Below are 20357 nucleotides of genomic sequence, written 5' to 3' on the forward strand. Positions count from 1 at the left end.
TACCCAAGCAAAGAAACCAGAAAGATTTCCAGAAGGAAACCTCATTTGTGGTTCTCAGCAAGAACTTCAGTTTTTAACATGTGCTGTGGTCAGGCTTAGTTAATAACAGCTTGAGAAACGTATGTGATCAGTCTGCTGCTCTGGGCTATTTCTTCTTTATAACCCATGCTGTAAGGCTGGTTCCCTAATCCTCACTTACGCAGTGTAAATAAATGCCACGTTCACATACTTTTTAAACCACTCCCAAGAGCTCTATAAAATTCCCAAATCCATAAATATGTCATCTACTGTCCCATATAGACAGCCCACGCATGCATAAAAATGCCACCTGCCCATAACTAGACAGTTTCAGAGCCTTTCTTGAAGGCATTCCAGGACAGGCAAGCACTCTGAGTCCTCGTTTTTGATCCAATAACGCCACTGCAAAAACAGGTGGGAATTTGGAGGCTGCAGAAGCATCTTTTCCTTCTGTCTTGAGAGAGCTCTAGTGCTGTGGGTGCTCTCAAAACCAGCCTAAGAACATGAAAAAGGGTTTCCTAGAGCCCATTCCTAGGCATAATTAAGGCAGATATGTGGCATTTTTGGTCAGGACTGAGGGCTGCCCTGTTGTTGATGCAGCAGTTTAAGTATTTACAGAGTAGGAGTGAGCCACCTTCATCCTAATAGCCTGACTTTTGGCTGGAAGAATTTGCCAGAACCCCACTGAAATCAGTGGGGTTACACCAGTTTACAGGAAGAGATATTTTGTCTCCTAAGCTTGTGCTTGATGTGCTGCTTTATCACTGCCTGAATAGTGAATCATACTAGGACTTTTCAGGTCTTTTAATAGTGTGGGTTTGTTACTTTCTTTTGAAGGAGAAGTGTGTATTTTCATAATTTAGATTATTTAAATAAGCCCTCCAGAGACAGACTCTGTAAGAATATGATCACCTGATCCCTCATGCTCTCTGTTTAAGAGATGAACCAATGCTGCATATCAGAAATTTCTCCAAAACATAAATATTAGTAAACTTTTATCTGAAAAAATCCCCAGAGTTACTAAGAATAGAATCATAGCTTGGTAAACTTCATACTTTGAATCTTAAACTTTGTGTTTATGCCACAAAATATAACTTACTTCTGAATTCATACAGCATCTCTGGAGAATGGAATACTGGGGAGCTGTGTGGGATTTACCTATAAGAGAAGGAAAATACCAGGGATGAATTCAGCAGGCGTGTTTAATATCTTCTTCAGAGCTTGCTTTCACAGCTGAAGGGCTCTCTTTTAGCCATGGCCACGCTGAATTGTCTTACACCATTAGCTTCATTCATGTAATTTTGTCTGGGTTTGCTAGTTTAACAGGGGCTTCCGATTTTTATCTTGGGGATATTTTGTTCAAAATATATTTTCAAAGCCTTTGTTCATGTGCTAATATTCTGTGGTGTGGAACTCAGCCTGTTTTGTTGGCAGAGTTCTAAATTCCTGCGAAGAAAATGAAAATACTGAGATGAGTCCTGCTGACATGAAGGTGCTTCTCCAAAGCATCTACACTTACATGAATTCTCGGCCTTCAATATCTGCAAGAATGAGAAAGAAACATTAAAGAGGAAAAGTAAAAATAATAGTTTCCATTAGACTTATTTGCACTGCTGTGTGTCAGGAAGACTTACCTTACAGCCCAGACTAGGAAAGTCCCCAAACCCCACTTCTTAGCCATTACTGTTCTATAATTCAGTTTTATGATGATGGGCTCTCCCCAGTGTCCCTTTGCTTGCCGTCTCTTTTGATAACTTGGTCCTCAGACCACTGTGTGTATACACATAATCCCAGAGGCTGTCTGCATGTGTTTCTCCTTTGGAAGAGAGAAACATGACAAATTCTGTATCACTTGGAGCAGGCCTGCAAGAGGTGAGCAGCATGTCAGGGAGATGACCTACAGGAGACCGCAGAGAACTAAGCATCTGGCAAATATCATGAACATATTACCTCAGAAGAAGTTTCAGCATTTCCTTTTCTTCTTGTTTTCCTCTCTTATTTAGCAGAAGAAATCAGTCCCTCCTGTTATTTTAAAAGCTAGGCAGGAATCTACTTGTTTTCCCTTTCCTTTTAAGTATCTCATGTAGTAAGCTGCCCAGTTGTTTAATCCGTTGCCGCCTCATTGGCTTTAGGATAGCTGTAAGGCTGAGCTTTAGCCCTCTCTGGGTGACCTCCCAGGAGGGAACACCTTGCCCCAGAGGTGATCCCTCTGACAGCCCTGAGCTGCTTGCAAAGTATGATACCACTCACAAGCAGCAAAGGGAGTAAAAACCTGACTGATCTGGTGAAGAAGTGCAGATAGATATTAACAAAGTGCTTTTCATCTTAGATAAAAATCTAATTCCTTTCAGACATCAGTAATGGAACAGAAGTCTATCTCTGGTCAGTGATAATATTGACTACAATGATGAGCGGTGAGGGTCTGATATCTTCATGCAAAGTGGTGTCTGTCTGAGGCCACCATCAGATGCAGAGCTTTGAATTAGGTAGACCCCTCTCCTTTTCCCATACCACAATGTTTATATATTTAAATGACTTGGCTGAAACTTGCATGGGTCCTGGAAGATCATGCAGGAAGCTAGAGCTCAGCAGTGGCAGCACAGTGTTTATAAGATTTTCTAAAATGAGAACCCCAGATCACAGCTTTGCTGTGCAGTTTGGCATGGTTTGGAGGGTTAGCCTTGACTTGTGTTTTATTTCTGAGCTTTTTTAGGACTCAGAGGTTTTCAGCTGGGGCAGAAGTGGCAAAACTACATTTTCATGGCACTGGACAATAAAATATATTTATAAGAAATCCTGTCTGCCTTTTAATTTTTTTTAGGACATGCTTTCTCTCCTTTACCAAGAGGGCCCTTCCACCAAGGGTATTTTCAGACGCTCTGGAAGTGCAAAAACCTTCAAAGAGCTCAAGGAGAAGCTTGATTCAGGCTCTGAAGTAGACCTAGCCTGTGAATCCATATTTGTGACAGCATCTTTGTTTAAGGTATGTGAAGAATGTTCCTTTCTCCCTTTTTGGGTGAGAGCAGCACAGATCCCATGCACAAGCAAGTAGGGCTTTTCTCCAGGGATAGGCCTAAAGAGGAATTGGTGGACTGAATTAAGAAGAATGGGCTGGCACAATAATGTTGTGAGAATCTCCAAATGCGTTTACCACTGAATTAGGATGAGGAAAAGGACTAGCCAGCTTGTTTTCCTGCCGGTTTTTCTGAGGTCTCTGTTACAACTTGGTTCTGCTACTCTCTTTATCTCTGCATATGAAATACTAAAAAGGCATGTTTGCAGACCTGTTTCCTTACGTGTCAGTAATACCCTACACTATAAACCCTGGTGAGTTTATAGCGTTACCATAAATATTTGGATTTTTTTTAATGCACTATCTTTTCTTACAATCTTTTATGTAAAACCCAATATTCCTTGTGCAAAAAGGTATCATAGCTTCCCTTACCCTAGCTTGTTTGGAAAGCTATGATTTAGACTTCTTCCTAAGCTGCAACAGTTTCGCTGCCAGTGGTTGAGGTATTAGGAAAGAGGAGTAGTATGACTATTCATGACTAGTTTAAGTACTCCATTACCAAAAGGAATTGATTAGGGGAGATGTCTTGCAGTGCTTATAATCTGGACGTATTTGAGCTTGTCAGCTAAGGAGAAGAAACAGGGTCTATGAATGAAGTTAAGGGATAAGTGAAGACAGACATTATACAACATCAAAATAACTGGTCTCACTGCAGATTTTTTAGTTCAGCAATATCAGATGAAGCTTCCAAATACCTCTATTTTGACAGGAAAGGGTAAGGAAAGGGCAAGAAAATATTCACTTTAAGCATAATCTAAAGTACTTCCATATCTCAGATGATTTTCTTCTGGTTTTAGTTGCTGTGTGTAACAATATGTTTGTCAGCGAGCACTGTTGCACAGATACATCCTCTTCTATCTGCATGTCTTACTCCTACTCCCTCACATGCTCCAGAACAGCTGTTCACGTGTTTTGTTATTCTTTTCTCTTGATAAGGATTTTCTTCGCAACATCCCAGGCAGCATTTTGTCATCCCAGCTGTGTGATAAGTGGGTCTCTGTGCTGGATCAAGGAAATACTGAAGAGAAGATAAAAAGCATACAAAGGTATGCTTATATTATATACTATATAATACTATTATAATATATACTTACATTCTCTGCATTCTTTTCCTATAAATGTGTATCCCAGAATGCGGAATCGCAAATATTCAACTTACAATTAATTTTTTAAAAATAGATGCTAAAAGTCACTGTGTATATGACAGAACATTCAAACTTATATACTTATATATACTTAAATGATTGTCTGTATGAGACAGTTTTATGACTCTTTTGTCCCACTTTTTTGCCTTTTGTGGATACCAGTAAATAAATTAATCGTTTTATGAAGAAAACAAAACCAACTTATATGATTTCGAAATACACTGTCCAGGACCTGAATTTCTTCCTGATATCAAATCCAAAACCACCTGCAGGGAACTTTGGAGTCCTGGATGAAAGGGAAGCTGAAAGCAGTTCCTCATATATTTCCCCTGATTCATATCAAATTTTAGTGATCATTCTGAAGCCAAGATGGAATTGTGTGTAAATGCTGGAGTAGAGTGACAAGGGAAGCCTCTACCCTTGCAGGTGGTATAAAACAGAAAGTAGGCAAAGTTTATGTCAGGGGAAGCAGAGCTTGGTATGCTAGCTGACCTCACACGTACTTACACACATATATACTTAAGGCAACTAGATAGCATGGAGAGACAGCTGAACTTTTTGGTTAAGTGAATAGTGAATTATCAGGGAGCTTAGATGAAGTACAGTTTCATGACATACCTTGTACTTGGTTCATTAGTTTGACAGAGTATTATTTTAATTATGTGTTATGATGTTTTCTGTTGTTCCAGAAAACTGTTCAGAGACACAGTGAGGGAAAGCAGCTGAGCAACAACATCTCTTTGACACGCTCCTGGCTTTAATTAGTGGACCATGTTACCCTTTTTCCTTAATTCCATTACCTTGACTTGTGTGTATCTATGGAAAATGGTCATTAACTTGAAGAATTACATTTGTGTATGTTTTCAGGTTATTAGAGCAGCTCCCCAGAGCTAATGTTGTTCTCCTGCGTTACATCTTTGGAGTGCTGCATGGTATAGAAATGAGATCTGAAGAGAACCAGATGAATGCATTTAATCTGGCTATCTGCATTGCACCTAGCTTGCTCTGGCCTCCTGTTTCCTCCACTCCTGATATAGAAAGTGAATTTATAAAAAAGGTAAGAGACACTTAAGTGTAGTTAAAAAACAAACCAACCTTCTTCCTGTTCAACCACGCTGTTGGTTACAAACATGAAAACAGTCAATACCTCTTCAGATCAGGACTTGTCCTCTTGTCAGGGCTCTAGAAACATTCATCTATCCATTCTCATAATCTGGAAGAGGGGGAGGGAGATCATAAAGCAATAGGCAGTGTATTAGTGAAGTGCTTCTCTCATCAAGAAGCTCTGTGTTGCGGTGACCTCTGAACAGGACAGAGTAGAAATGGAGAAGATGCATACGATGATGTATACCAGGACATTTTATCTGGGCCCAGAAGATTGAGAGAGTAGTTCCTGGCTGCCATCGTGGAATACAGTTTGCTCCTGTTCCTCATATGTATGGTGAGCTTGCCCTGAGTGCAATAATAGAAGATCTGACAAGACATCTCTCTCCCGTTGCTTTGTTGCAGATTTCCAGTCTGGTACAGTTCCTCATTGAGAATTGCTGCAGGATTTTTGGAGATGAAATTACCTCCCTCTTTGGAGAAATACTGATGACATGCAGCAGAGAGAACAGCTCAGGTAATACAGATTGATGTTTTGATCTCCTTAAAACAGCTAAACTTATCCATACAAAAGATCAGTCTATTCCAAGAAAAAATGCTGTTCCCTTATCATGCAGTGTTTCCAGATACTGCTGTTCTCTTTCCTCTGCCCAAAGTATTGGTCGTAAAAACTGATTCAACTTACCAAAGACCTGAGCCATATCACAGAATGCTCTTGCAAAGAATCTCTTGCTCCTATACCAGTCATTTGAGCCACTATGGTAAAAAAGAGGAAGGGGAAACAAAGAAAAAAATAAGAGGAAAAAAATCTGGAGAAAGCTTCATCTTAAGTCTAGAATTTTTGCCTCAGCCTCCAGAATATCATGAAGTCAGTGATCAACGATGGTTATAATGCAGCTGTCATGTCACACCATTATATTAGGATTGAAAGTGTCTATTCTTCACTATCAAAAGAGAGAGATCTCCATAATTTCAATGGGACATCCAGATCTTGCTACTAGCACAGAAAAATGATGGAACTGGTGACTGAAATTGTCTGACAGACTAGTTGATAGAACTCTCCAGATTATTCTTAGTACTCTTTTTCTCTCCAACTTTGTAATAGCATTAATTTTGACTGGAGTTTTGTGTCTCTCCTTAAAGTGTTTCTAAAGCAGCATTTTTTGTAAAGTAGATTTTGTCACAGCTGGCCTATACTGAAAGTGGTAATGGCACTTGCATTGGTATGCCAGACTGACTCAGTGTGCCTGTTCTGAACTCCTCATGCTCCAGGTGAGATTTGATGAAATCCAGTGAAATTTGGCCTGCCCCCTCCCCAGGAGTGAAGCACATGGGATCTGCTGTGCTGGGATGTGCTGGGACTGAGAGGTCAGACTCACAATAGGTTGTGACAGCTGAACAAGTTTTCAGGCATGCACTGAGGTGTGGTAACTGCCCGTGTGGGAACTGTGTCTGCTGCAAATGTGAGATAAGTCAGCTTAGAGTGGCCCGGAGCAGAAGAGATTTAATGTAATTCCAATTATCGCAAATACAGATTAGGACCCAGGTGTGCACTGCTGAGTGGAAATGAGGTGCCTGTTTAAACTGAGACTAAAACTCACTATGTTGCTCTTAAAAATATATTTTCTGGAAGAAAATTATTTTCTGGAAGACCATGGAAATATGAAGTATGCCCTGTTTTCTTCATTTGTCTAAAAGAAGGAAAGAAAGGTTAAATGTTATTTTCAATATTCAATAATGAAAAGAAAAATTCAATAATTACCGGTTAAATACATGTATGTATGTAAATAATTGTTTACAGCTAGATTATCTACTACTAAAGTTCACCACTTAAAAAAACCAAACCAAAACAAACCAAGGAAACCACAACAAAAAAACCCCCTAACCCTTAATTGTGCCATTATCCTGTATTTCTTGACTGAACTGCAGCTTAGCACTCACTTGATCTTTTCCATTTCAAAATCAAATAGTAATTTTTTCTGAAATTATTGGTATTTCTGCTTGAAGAATCTTTAAAGGGCAAATACTCCTGAAAGTAAAAGATACTTGCCAAAAAAAATAAAAAAAAGGAAGCTGCTTGTCAATAGGGTGGTTCAGTCACTGATGCGTTAACACTAGGTTTTGTCCTTGCAGATGTTGCTTCTCTCCATCAGAATGACTCTTCCTATGACAGCCTGGAAAATGAGGCGAATGATGAAGCTGACTCTTCTTCTAGTGACTGGATTAAAACCCGCGATCAAGATAACCGGAGCAGGGAGTCTGTCTTCACTCTGAGTGATGGTGATTCAGAGCAGACAGAGGTGGATGAAATCCAAAGCGAGACCAGATCAAAGCAGTTGACAATTTCTGTTGGCATGCACCTGAAGTTTTCATCGCAAGAAAACTCACAGAATGAATCTCGGTGCTCCGGCGCACTGGGTTTCTCCTCAGCCTCTACCTCAGGTGCTCTCAAAACTTCGAGGAGACACAGACGCTCCTCCGAGCCTGCAGTTGCCCTCCTCGCCTCCAGTTTTGTCCACATTGATGATGGTCATGAGAAGGCAACACGCAAAGCCAGCTGTGATGTTGTCCTGTCTCATGAAGATGAAGACTATCTCTGTCAGCTTCGGTCATTGCAGATGGAAAGGCAAAAGCTTAGCAATCGGAGCTTGATTATGGGGATTAATGTTGGTAAAAGTGACAACACAAATCAAAACGTTGAAAGGAAAGACCTGTCCCATTGTCTCCTGCCTCCAACACCAGAGGGATTAAATATTTGCTCAGGATTTAGCTGTTCTAGCCAGTCTTCTTCTGGGACATCTCCATCTGTGTCATCAATTTGCTCTCTGGACAGTGCTTTCTCGCAGTTTTCAGACCAGACTCTGTTTACCCTAAGTGAAACCTCCTGCCCTTTCGACAGCACTTTTCAATTGCTAAAGAAACACGAAGACGCTACTGCTGCTGCTGCTGTGGCTGGTGACTATTTGGTTACACCCACCAAGGTGCCACCATCTCCACAACCTACTGACGCTGTGGCTGAAAGGGGCTTGGTGGAGCCCAACAGCAGGCCAGCCCCCCTGAAACCTACTGATGGAGTTGATGGCTATTTGATTAAGCCTAAAATTCAGGCATTGCCTCTGAAAGTCACAGGAAGAGACAGTCTTCATGATCAAAGAGGAAGTCTAGAAAAACATTACAGCAATCCAAAGTTTAAAGAGACTGACCAAAGCTTTTTTGCAGAGGAATATTAATACTTAAAATAAACACCATAAAGAAAATGCCTTTGGTGTTAATGTGTGTTCATTTTAAGTTTAACATGCAGGTTGTTCAAATTTAATTGAGCAATCCCCAGACTCACAAGTTTTCTTTTTTTTAGGAAACTGTTTGAGTAATGTTCGACAAAAGCTTTGCAAGAACATTGTAAGAATAATAAAAATTGCTAATAAGCAAGCAAACAGAAGTCTCCTGAAAATCCAGAAAGGACCCAGGAGGTAACCAAGGCCAGTGCCCTGTTCTCTGACCCTGCCAGGGCAGCAGGGTGCCTGCTGGGCCTCTCCCCTTGACCACTCGAGTGTTGAGCCTTGAAGATGTGAGTCCCAGTCCTTTGTGCTTTTGATGTAGTGTGCAAAGTCAGCATAGATTCCATAACTGTGATATTATACTACTGTTCTGAAACTGATAAATATTCCTTTCATTGTCCTCCCAGGAGTAAGTGTATTGTTTTCTGTATGTTTATGTGGTATGTTTGATAGGTGTAGTTATTCCTTTCACACTGCAAAAGAAAGACAAAAGTAAGCTCAAAAATATGTAAAGGGAAATGCAGAAGCTTGTAACTAACACCCTGCAACTCTGTGTGTTTCATTTATTGTGCTTTGTTGGCTGTTCTGTTCATGTTTAAGTTGTGGATATTTTCTTAACATTGCTGTAAATGGCACTATGTATTATTGCAAGCAGAACACACGTAATTTTATTATGCAGCATCTAAAACATAGAATCATAGAATGGTTTGGGTTGGAAGAGACCCTAAAGATCATCTAGTTACAACCCTGCTGCCATGGGCAGGAACACCTTCCACTGGATCAGGTTTCTCAAAGCCCCATCCAACCTGGCCTTTAATACTTCCAGGGATGGGGCATCCACAACTTCTTGGGACAACATGTTCCAGTGCTTCCCCACCCTCATAGGAAAGAATTTTTTCCTAACATCTAATCTAAACCTGCCCTCTTTCAATTTAAAACCATTGCCCCGTGTCCTGTCACTGTCTTCCCATATATAAAAAAAAAAATCTCTCTCTTTTTTATAAGCCCCCTTAAGGTACCAGAAGGCTGAAGTGAGGTCTTCTGAAGCCGCCTGTTCTTCAGGCTTAACAACCCCAACTCTCTCAGCATTTCCTCATAGAAGAGGTGTTCCTTTGCTCTGAGGTTCTTTGTGGCCCTCTTGTGGACGCCTCTAACTGGTCCATGTCTTTCCCGTGCTGGGGACCCCAGAGTTGGATGCAGCACTCCAGCTGGAGTCTCACCAGAGAAAAGTAGAGGAAGAATCCCCTCCCTTGCCCTCTGGCCACACTGCTTTTGATGCAGCCCAGGATATAACTGGCTTTCTGGGCTGAGAGTGCACATCATCGCCTTGTGTCCAGCCTCTCATCCACCAGCACCCCCAGGGTCTTCTCCATAGGACTGCTCTCAAGGAGTTCTTCTCCCAGTCTGTGCCCATATCTGGGATTGTCCCAACCCAGGGCAAGGTGCAGCACCTTGCACTTAGACTTGTTGAACCTCATGAGATTCCCATGGATCCACTTCTTGAGCTTGTGTGTAGGTCCCTCTGGGTGGCATCCCGTCCTTCTGTTGTGTCAACTGCACCTCTCAGCATCATGTCATCTGCAATATTGCTGAGGTTGCACTTGATGATCTCACTGTCTGTGTCATCATATAATATATTAAAGTGATGCATTATCTAAATGCTTTGAGTTTGTATAATATATCCTGTTAAATTTTGCTATTATATATGTTCTGAATAAAATGTGTATTTTTGTACTTGCAAAAAAATGCTGCTAATTTTACAAGTTCTGTTTTGTTGTTACAGCACTGGTATTGATATGTATATGCATTCAATGCTATCTATTAAATATTATTTGTTATGTCATAAATTCAATTTATATTCTGTGTAATTTTTTTTATCTGTCAGTTCTACAAGCTATTGCTGAAGCAAAAGTCCCAGTGATGCCACTGCAAATCTTGCGTGAGGAGGGACTGAAGCATTTTTCTTCTGTTTTGGGTGGCATAATTGATACTGCATGCCATCATCCTGTGGACTTTTGTAAATTATAGTAACAGTCAAGCAAGAATTCCTACCCTTTTTTTCTTCATCTAGAGGTAGGAGGGTGCTTTCAACTTTAACTAAGGGATGCAGTTAACAGTATGAAGGTGAACAGAGATCTTTTGGGATAATAGATATTACAGTCAGGAGCAAGGAAAGGAGGGGAGCAAGTCACTGGATGAAATCAAGATTTATTCTTTAAATTTAGCAGTGTTATAGAGAAAGCAAGAATGGCAGGGATAAACTAAACACATCTGAATGTGTGTGCATGTATATAGTGCTTCTGAAATTGCACTGATTGTTTCCTTAGCTTTCTGTTTTCAAAAGCCCTCCCCAGCTAAAATTAATACTGGCCGGTACTGGAGTTTCAGATCCTGTTCTGCTTAACTATGCTGTCCTAAAGGTGCTGATGTTCCTAAGTCACTCACATGTCTGAAAAATGTAAACACTGTCCAGTGCACTAAGCTGCTTCCAAGTATTATCAACATAACAGGCTTTTAGCTCTATATGAAACAGAATGGATACTCTCCAGCTGATGCAGAAGAGGGAGGAAAGTCTGTTAACAAGGTTAGAAATACCTTTGCTTGAAAATATAGAATCAGAAGGCTATTATTTTGGGCTCTAGTCCTGCAAATGTTGTAAGCAGAGCTGCATTTGTGGAGACCCACGTAATGCAATAAGCCATCATGCGCTTAGAACAATACCAGCATGTATAATTGTGTGCAGGCTCAAAGACTTGACTGCAATTTGTTCTTCTTTTTCACATTCAGCTATTTTAATGAAAACAGTACTATGCAGAATCTGATCTGTAATAGTCACCTTCTGAAGGTAAAATACTTTGTGTACATTTTGAGACCTGTCATCTAGTAGCCCTACATATGCACCTCCTTCAAAACAAACAAAAAAGATGCTATTTTGAAATAAAACAGCTACTCTGCATTTCTTTTTGAAACCGTAAAAAGCGTATTGCTGAGCTGCCAAGATTACATCAAGTAGCAAATACTGATTCATTGCAACAATAATAAAGCTTTAGAAAATCTCTAGTCTCTGCAAAATAAATGTTCTGTCCTACAAATGGTATCTTCCAGCAAGTCATTTATCTCTGCTAGTCTGAGGTAGGAGTATATCCAAGTGTGCTTCGATGTGAAACGAATTATGTGTCTGCTTTTGAGCTGTAGCTAATGCTAGAGTGCTTTCAGCTTTAAATATATGGCGAACAAGTTGGATGTAGACCCAGCACAATTTAAAATGCACTTACAAGACGTACACCCTGCTGCTGCATGAGGCATGTTCTGTGATGAGCACAAAAAAGAGCGCTGATGGAGAAGATCACTGTCTGCAATGCCTCAGTGAAGGAATTAAATGCTGTTAAGATCCAAAATGAATTGTAGTGAATGTTTTCAGAGTGTCAGATGTGACTCTAAACACTGCAGAAAGCAGCAGCTTTAGGTATGTTATCGTTGGGAAGCCAACAATTTAGTGTACAGGGGTCCCAGCTCATTTCCTCCCCTGGGCACCCTGGTGGGCTGGAATGGAACCTTGGGTCCAAGTAATATTAAAAATAAAGTTTTGTAACTTTTTTTATGTCTTTGCTGATGGCCTCTGTGGTGGGTTACCCTTTCTGGATGCCCACCAAAGCTGTTCTAGCACTCCCCTCCTCAGCCAGTTACAAGTGATGCACCACAGAGGAATGTAGCTGGAAAGCTGCCCAGCGGAAATGGACCTGGGGAATGCTGGTTGACAGTGTCTGAACATGAGCCAGCAGCATGCCCAGGTGTCCAAGAAGGTATCCTGGATTGTATCGGCACCGTTGTCCATCTCCCCCCCCTCCAGTACCCAACCCTTTGTTGGTTTCCCGTGTCCAGAAAACCTTAGTATGCATAAGGAACTAGGCTCAGTGACACCACTGGACATCCTCACGCGCTCACAGTGTTTCGAGGAATCATCTAGAGGGAGACTCAAGGCATCACCTACACTAGGTGCTTCTCCTTCCTCAAGGGCTAATATGGCAAGAACCTGAGCAAGCAGCTGCAGCTGCATTGAGCCTCCTCCTTGGCATTTGTGCAAGCCCACTTCCCCATGGAAGAGTCCTTTGCTCCTACCAAGTGTAAGAGGCAGTGGAGCCTGATGTCTGCCAGCTAAGCAGAGCCCTACATAAACATCACGGGACGGGAGCCAGCTTTCTCATTCACAGATGTGCTTGCATGATTTCACTTACTCTCAAGATTAGTTACTGATGTCTCTGTATTGAGGCCACTGTCAAGCTAAACTAATTGACCCACTGGTGTCCAAAGGGGGAGACCCTTTGGTTAAAGGTGTTGAATATTTCTGTTAGGACATGGTTGCCACACAGGACCTAAAGGTTTTGGACATCATTTATGTCTTATAAATATGTACAATGCAATCTGCAATGATTTTTCCTCGACACTGGGTTTGCTCCAGGCCCTATTTTGTCGGTTTCATTGTGGCTTCACTGCAAATGTCAGCAGTTCCTTGAGGACAAGTACTCGGTAGCTGCTGCCAGTTGCATTAAGTTAAATATTTCAGAATTTAGACATTCTGTGACCCTACATTGGAGAGGTGTTTTCAGTACAGAAATTGTTTCTCTGCACTTGATTCTCCTATCACAAACTATTTCCATCAACATGCTACAAACCTACTCTCAGGCGCAGAAGTAATTCTGATGTGACCATTGAAGGCAAGGCTGCCTCCTCTTCCTCCTTCTCCTCCTCCTGGATCTGGAGAACATCCATAGGATTCCCTGCTGCCCTGAGGACTGGGATGAGCAGAGGGGGCTGGGTGGTCTACCAGTCCTGATGTCAACCAGGAAGGGAAGGGACAGGACTGTGCTGCCAACGTGCACAGCTGAGGCTACACAATCCTGGCTGAGAGTTTAGACAATGAGCCCTGACAGTAAGGGCTGATGAAGGAAGAGTGACCTGTGACCTGCTGGTGATTAAAGCTTTATCCCCAGGGATCAGAGTGTGATGCTGCCTGTGAGATCCCAGTCACCCCACCTGCTCCAGGGAGCCCCAACCCATTCCCTTGGACTGCCAGAGAAGTGAGGTCAGCTAGGGGTTCCCCCACCAAGGTACTAGTGGGGCTGCCCCTCCCCAGAAGACCCTGCAGAATGGCAGGGATCAGTGCTTGCGGGGGCACAGGACTCAGGGGGCTGGAGGGGAAGTATTTGAGGGCATTGGACAACCTCTTAGAAGGTGTTTTAAGGGGGCTGTAGGAATGTACAGGACTTGTTATGGGATGTTTAGGGTAAGGATCAAAGGCAGGGAAAAGGAGGGATCAAGGTGGACTGGGGAGGAACCCACATGAGAAAACAGAGGGAAAAGGGGATAAAAAGGGACTGGTCTGGGTGACAAGTGACAGCTGGTAAGTACACACTTCTCTAACTGAGCCCTGTACCACATCACCACAGCCTGCCCTAGAGTCTTACTAAATATTTGTATGTAATAACACAATTAATTACTTATTACTAATAATAATTACTCTTACATTCTCTCAGTTAACCTTCTGTGTGGGCACACACTCTATTCTGAGCACCTGTGAGAGACCACCAGCAACCTTCAAGCTGGATGAGTGGACAGCAGCACTTGAGCCCGGTGCTGGCAACTGGAATGGAATCCCAAACCTCAGAGGCTCGAGGGTGCCACTGCCAGCACCTGGGAAAACTGAGGCCTGAGGGAGGCCAGTTCTGGGACAGACTCTCTCAGTAGCAGAGAGACCCATTTTCCACGTGTCAGTACAGATTTCACTAGCAGACACCAATCCTGCAGAGCTGGAGAGGAGCAGTATCTGTCACCTGTGCTTGTTCACTGTGCAAGCACTGTGTGGAAGGGACTGCCTTACAACAGAGTCAGTGAACAGTTTTGATCAAGAAGGATGTTTTTAAAAGTCAAATGCCCCATGGATAGCTTGCACAGGGGATGTAGTATAAAATGCTTTGAAAGGACTTAGTACAGGAGGGGGATGATCTCCACAGATCCAGTCAAAGCTGCCAAGGGATCAGTCACTACCGGCAGCAGGTCAGATGGACCCTGACCTCACAATAAGCAATAGCAGCTTTGTTAATGCTACTACTTAAATATTTTTATCTGAACAAAATGTTTTATCTAAAACACCACTGAAAGCACCACTGAAAGTTCCCCTAGCAGAGCTGGGGGCCTGACTTGGTGGGGGTGGCAGGAAGGAGGCAGGGCTGTGCTTAGATGCTTTATTGGCACACCTGATTGGGAAAGGCATGGCTGACACCATGCCCACAAGTGCCTTTGACTTGAGGAACCTGAGGTGCCCAGGCAGCCAAGGAAGTTCATGCTCCAAAGTCACCTTTCCAAGCAGGACTTGATATCCACAGATGGTTGCCATTGAAATATGCTCTTCATTGCTCAGGCCCATCTGAATACTTCTGTGGCATTGCTATTCCTCTACTGAATATCTAAATACTTGCAGAAAGGTGCAGCATCTAAATGACATCATACGTTTCATACAGAGATAGAATGAGGACTCTGGCAGGTCACCTTCAGCAGAGTGTGTGGGCTTGGTCTTAGCTTAAATGTGTAAATAGTCCCAGAGAAGTGAAATAAGAGTGCTTCTGCACTTAAATTCCTTACTGGACTGGAGTCCATGTGCCTATTTTCTAAATAAATTAAAAACTATACTAGGTGTTCCTGCATTGCTGAAAAAAAAAAAAAAAGATTCCTATGAAGTTTCCATTTACAATATTAACTTACATTACAGAGATCTATCTATTATTTTATAAAGTAGAGACTTCAAAAGTACTCTTTCATTGTGTAAGAAATAATAAAAAGTATTCAATATTTAAGCATTTTGCCTAGTTTTAATTTAAAAAAATAATAAAAAAGAAGAATTTGTCTAATAAAATGTTTGGCAAAGCCAAAGTCTGAATTTCTTGCATTTTTTTTATCTTGGGATATGAGTTTACAGTCCACTTGTCTGAAGTGTGTAAATTCAACAGCATAGTAATTAGTTTATTACACAGAAACTGGAGGTTCCAACTTTGCCAAGAATTTTTACTATGTAAATTCTTCACTTTTCTCACATTCAAAAAGCTCATAAAAGCCATAATTCTGAAAACACATCTCTGTGAATAAAATTTCATCCCTGCCTCGGGGGGAGGAGACCCACACGATGCAGGTGCAGAGTGGGTCCCATTGTAAAACAGGTTGTTAGTCCAGGCTCATCACTCCAAGGTATTTACAGCCTTAATACTGTCCCCATACTTTGCTTTCTCTTGGGAATGCTTAGGCTCTCATGAAACGATGGGTGCTGTCAAATCTGATTTTCTTCTGTGACTGATGCAGAATCAGGCCCTGAGACCTATTTATTCTAAAACAAATTTATTTTATTGGGGTATTTTGCAATGAATAGGAGAAGGCGGGAATGGCTGCCAAACTTTCAAATGCAGGGGACAACACCTCTCTGCTCTTCAGGTCTGTATCATCAGCTGGGATATCAAATACCTCCTGAGGAGGGACAGGGAAAGGACAGTCCTCTAGAATAGGGTAGGGACAGAGGTGGTCAGGGACACTTGGAACCTGGATTCAGGTCCAGAACAAACACTGATCTGCTTCTCCGTCCTTGAAGCATCCCAGGAGACCTTTTGCTGATTGTTTGCGAGAGAAACAGTTCAAAAATATCTTCTGGATTGTTTTCTAAAAAAAGGGACGTATTGGATTTGCGTGGCCAGGTTTTGGTAGTGGAGGGGAGACTACAGGGTTGGCTTCTGTGAGAAGCTGTCAGAAGCCTTCCCCATGTTCAACAGAGTCAATACCAGCCAGCAGCAAGACAGAAGCCCTGCTGGCCAAGGCCGATCCCATCAGAGATGGTAGTAACACCTCTGTGATAACATATTTAAGAAGGAAAAGTAAATGTTCTTGCACAGATGTAATTGAGCTCAGAGAAGAATGGAGTGAGAATATGTGACAGAACAGCTCTGCAGACACCGAGGTCAGTGGAGGAAGGGAAAGAGGTGCTGTGGGTGCCAGAGCAGAGATTCCCCTGCAGCCTGTGGTGCAGACCATGGTGAGGCAGCTGTGCCCCTGCAGCCCAAGGAGGACCACAGGAATGCAAAGATCCATCTGGAGCCAGTGGAGGAGCACAGGCTGGAGTGGGTGGGTGGGTGCCCAGAGCACGCTGTGACCCTGTGGGAGGCCCGTGCTGGAGCAGCGTCCTGGCAGGGATCTACAGAGCCGTGAGGAGAGGAGCCCATGCTGGAGCAGGATGTTCTTGAAGGACTGCAGCGTGCGGGAGGGACCCCACACTGAAGCAGGGGAAGGACTCCTCTCCCTGAGCAATGGCAGAAACAACCTGTGATGAACTGACCATAACCCCTACTCCCCGTCTCCCTGAGCCATGAAGGGGGAGGAGGTAGAACTTGAGGAGGAGAGAGGGGTGGGAGATTTTGATTGGTAATAAATTCAATTGCTATTCCCAAGTTGAGTCTGTTTTGCCCATGACAATAATTGTGATCTCTCCCCGTCCTTATCTCAACTCATGAGCCTTTTGTTATATTTTCTCTCCTCTGTCCGGTTGTGGAGGGGAGTGATGGAAGGACTTTGGTGGGTACCTAGCACTCAGACAGGGTCATCCCACCACAGAAGTTCATTCCTGGGATGGAGAAATCTTGCTATTGTCACCTCTTGAGTATCACATCCTCACTGAACCTAGCCAAGGTGTCTGTGTGCTTTTCTTACTAGGTACTTGGAGGGCAGATAACACATCAGGTTTGACACAGGAGGCTGGTTTGCTTTCATTTATTTTCTTCTTGAAAAATGTTATTACAAAATATCAGCCCAACTGTTATGGATTCAGCCTGTTTCCTTGCTGATTTTGGCTTTTTTTACAGGGGTGTTATTGATGAAAAGGAACTGACAAAAACATGCACCTAAGATTTCTTTTTCTGTCAGTTTAGCTATTTCCAAAGGTAAAAAATTTGCATAGAATGATCTTTTTAAACAAAATACCAAGCCCTTCTTACAAAGGTGAGTTTACTGTTTAAAAGAAATAAACAGACAAAACAACAACAAAAAACAACAAGCAAAAATTTTATGTTAGAAAGATAATTTTTAGTCATGCACTCATTTACCATGAGACTTAATCTAGGGCTTTAGTGACACATTGTCATGCGTGCAGCATTTCAGCTCTTTATTGGGGAATATCCGTTTCCAGTCCAGCTCCTAACATTCCCCGCTGAGAGCTGTCCTTGAGAGGCTCCCCAGTGGTTTTCAGATCTGAATGGTTCATTGCTCAAGAACACAGCATCAAATACTCAAGTAACCAATACTCTTGACAAAATTGCCCAGACCAGAAACTCTTTCTGGAGGTGAGAAGGTGAGGACAAGGCTGTCCCATGCATCTGTTCGGTGATGGGACCATTCATACGGGAAGAACTTCCCTGCAGCTTTGACTCTGCCTCCCTTTTCCCTCCTTGAGGGCAGTTAGTGGGTACATGGGAGAGGAGGGCCATCTCTGCCTCCTTGCACAGTGATGCCTGCACTTTTCTGTGTAAGTGAATTAGGCAAAAAGCTTTTTGGGCCCACATCAGCTTTTGGCATCTCAAACCTGCTGGTAGCAGCGAGTTCATGGCTGAGCTCTGCCTGCATAAAAAAGGCATCCTGGGGCTTTGTGTCAGATCTGCCACCTGCAACAAAGTGTTGATGAAGGGCCAGCTAAAATCACAACCAAAGTGTCCCCAGGCCCAGGGCATCAAAGAAGCCATGGGATCAAGATGTTGATAGGCCTGAGCCTATGTACTGCAGGACCTTGTCCTCCTCAAGCAGCTGAGTCACATCTCACCTATTGCTTTCTTGAAGCAATGGAGTTCACGCTCACTTTGAGTAACCACAGCTCTCCACTTTTCAGTACAGAGCTTTTTGCTGGTTGAGAGTATTGGGGACAGGTTTTAATTTGACTAAATATCAGGAAGTGGATGTGTTCCATATGTAACATTGAGCCTCATACCAAAATGAGTTCAGAAGGATGTCATCTCAGTTCCTTATTTGTGGATTTACTGTATGCAATTGGTCCTAACTGAAGTCTGGGCACTGTGTGAACCACCAGCATGGTGCGTATGAAAAGCTCTATATACATATGCATGTGTGTGTATTCATCTATGTGGGCAGATGAGGAACATGCTCAGCATTGCTTATTGCTTTCTTTCCCATTCAAAGGTTTACTCAGACCACTAGCAGGACCTGGAGGCTGTCTCCCTCCTCCTGCTGCCTCCCTGACATGTGCACACACACTCTGACAATTAGCAGACAGCACAACGAGCTGTGCGCTGTGGGTCGGTTGCCCAAATTGTTGTAAAGACACTGCTGGCTATGGAAAAGGGCATCAAAGAAAGCAGGCTGGGCTCACAGGCTCACAGTGAAAAAAGGGCTGTGTTCTTCAGATAATTTATTTGCAATGAATAATTCAGCTAGCTTTTGCTGTGAAGTTGGATTAAATACAGAGCATTAAGCACACTGAGATCCCCACATAAAGAGCGCTATTCACTCCTAGCACAAAGGAATATTATTTACTACCATTAATTAACTTCTACACAAAACCACAGCCATTTCTTTAGGTTCTGAGAAAGAGTGGGAGCACAGAGCTGCTATAATGTCCCTTTGGTTTTCTCTCTCTCTGCAGACGCCCATTGGCTGCAGGCTGGTCTTGGCTCACTACGACATTTTTGGCAGCATCGTCCTGTGTTGGAGCACAGGCAGGTCGCTTATTACAGCAGGAAGGGATGAACTGAACCCACTGCCCCCTTGCCCTTGTGGCCAGGCTGTGCTGGGGGTCCTACCCCATGGCACTGCAGCACTGGGTTAGTGCTGCCTCACAGCCCCATGATGACCCTGGGGCAGCACCCAGGCCTCCCTGTGCTGAGGCAAAAAGCTGGTATATGGTATAAACTGCTTAAGGGATTCAGATTGCTCTTGGTAAATCCTTAGGAGGCAGAAAGGCATTTGCCTTTGGGAAATGGGTTAAGGGTCTGGATGCTCCATCTATTTAGTGAGAGCGTTTTTTAGATTTAATGAACCTCTGTGCTAATTAGTTCTCTGAAGTCTCTGCTTTGAAATACAAAGCTTTAGGATAAGCAGAGATGCAAATTCTTGGCAATTATCATTACTGCTGCAGTAGTGACTAGAGAGATGCCCTTTGCAAGCAGAAAGGGAGATAGGGGGCTTGTGCTGGGTGGTTACGGAGCTTGTCTTCAGCTGTTACAGTATGCCCTTTGTGGGTGATGCTGTAGGTCAAAAAAAAAGGCTGGGTGGAGATTTAGATTTTTGGTCCAAATATTTTTCTGTTGGAAGACAAGGGCTTTGGTTATATTGAAACATTTCATAAATACACATCCATTTTTTTCATTTTTTCTCTTCAAGAAGTGCTGAAGCCCTGTTCCCTTTATCCATGAAAATCCGCATTTTCTTCTGACATTTTAGATGAAAAAAAGAAAAATTAAATTCTACATCATATCTTGCTTCAATTTATGACATACTTTTTTACAAATGTCAAGAAAAAAGTTAGGAAATCAATATCATAAGTGGAATTAAAGGTTCCATTTGATTCCATGTGATTTCCTTCAATTTCTCTTTTTGTTGAGAAGCCTCTAAGGCTTTGCAGCCCTAGCAACCTGCTGGGAAGAGGATGTGGGGTGGCTAAGCAAGGGAGAGAGCTGTCAGCAATCACACAATGCTACACCA

General features: G+C 42.6%; 1 protein-coding gene across 1 annotated transcript in view; it reads left to right on the forward strand.

Moving 5' to 3' along the window:
- Nucleotides 1-9398, forward strand: part of ARHGAP20 (Rho GTPase activating protein 20) — a 62503-nt gene extending 53105 nt beyond the window's left edge. Inside the window, exons 10-14 of the mRNA XM_017831612.1 lie at nt 2840-3001; nt 4028-4137; nt 5104-5293; nt 5746-5857; nt 7474-9398. Of these exons, the coding sequence (XP_017687101.1) occupies nt 2840-3001; nt 4028-4137; nt 5104-5293; nt 5746-5857; nt 7474-8570 (1671 nt within the window). The 3' untranslated portion in view covers nt 8571-9398. The remainder of the gene's footprint in view (nt 1-2839; nt 3002-4027; nt 4138-5103; nt 5294-5745; nt 5858-7473) is intronic.
- The last annotated feature ends 10959 nt before the right edge of the window (nt 9399-20357 follow it).

The sequence above is a fragment of the Lepidothrix coronata genome, unplaced genomic scaffold, assembly GCF_001604755.1.
Source record: "Lepidothrix coronata isolate B3197 unplaced genomic scaffold, Lepidothrix_coronata-1.0 Scaffold194, whole genome shotgun sequence".
NCBI lineage: Eukaryota > Metazoa > Chordata > Aves > Passeriformes > Pipridae > Lepidothrix > Lepidothrix coronata.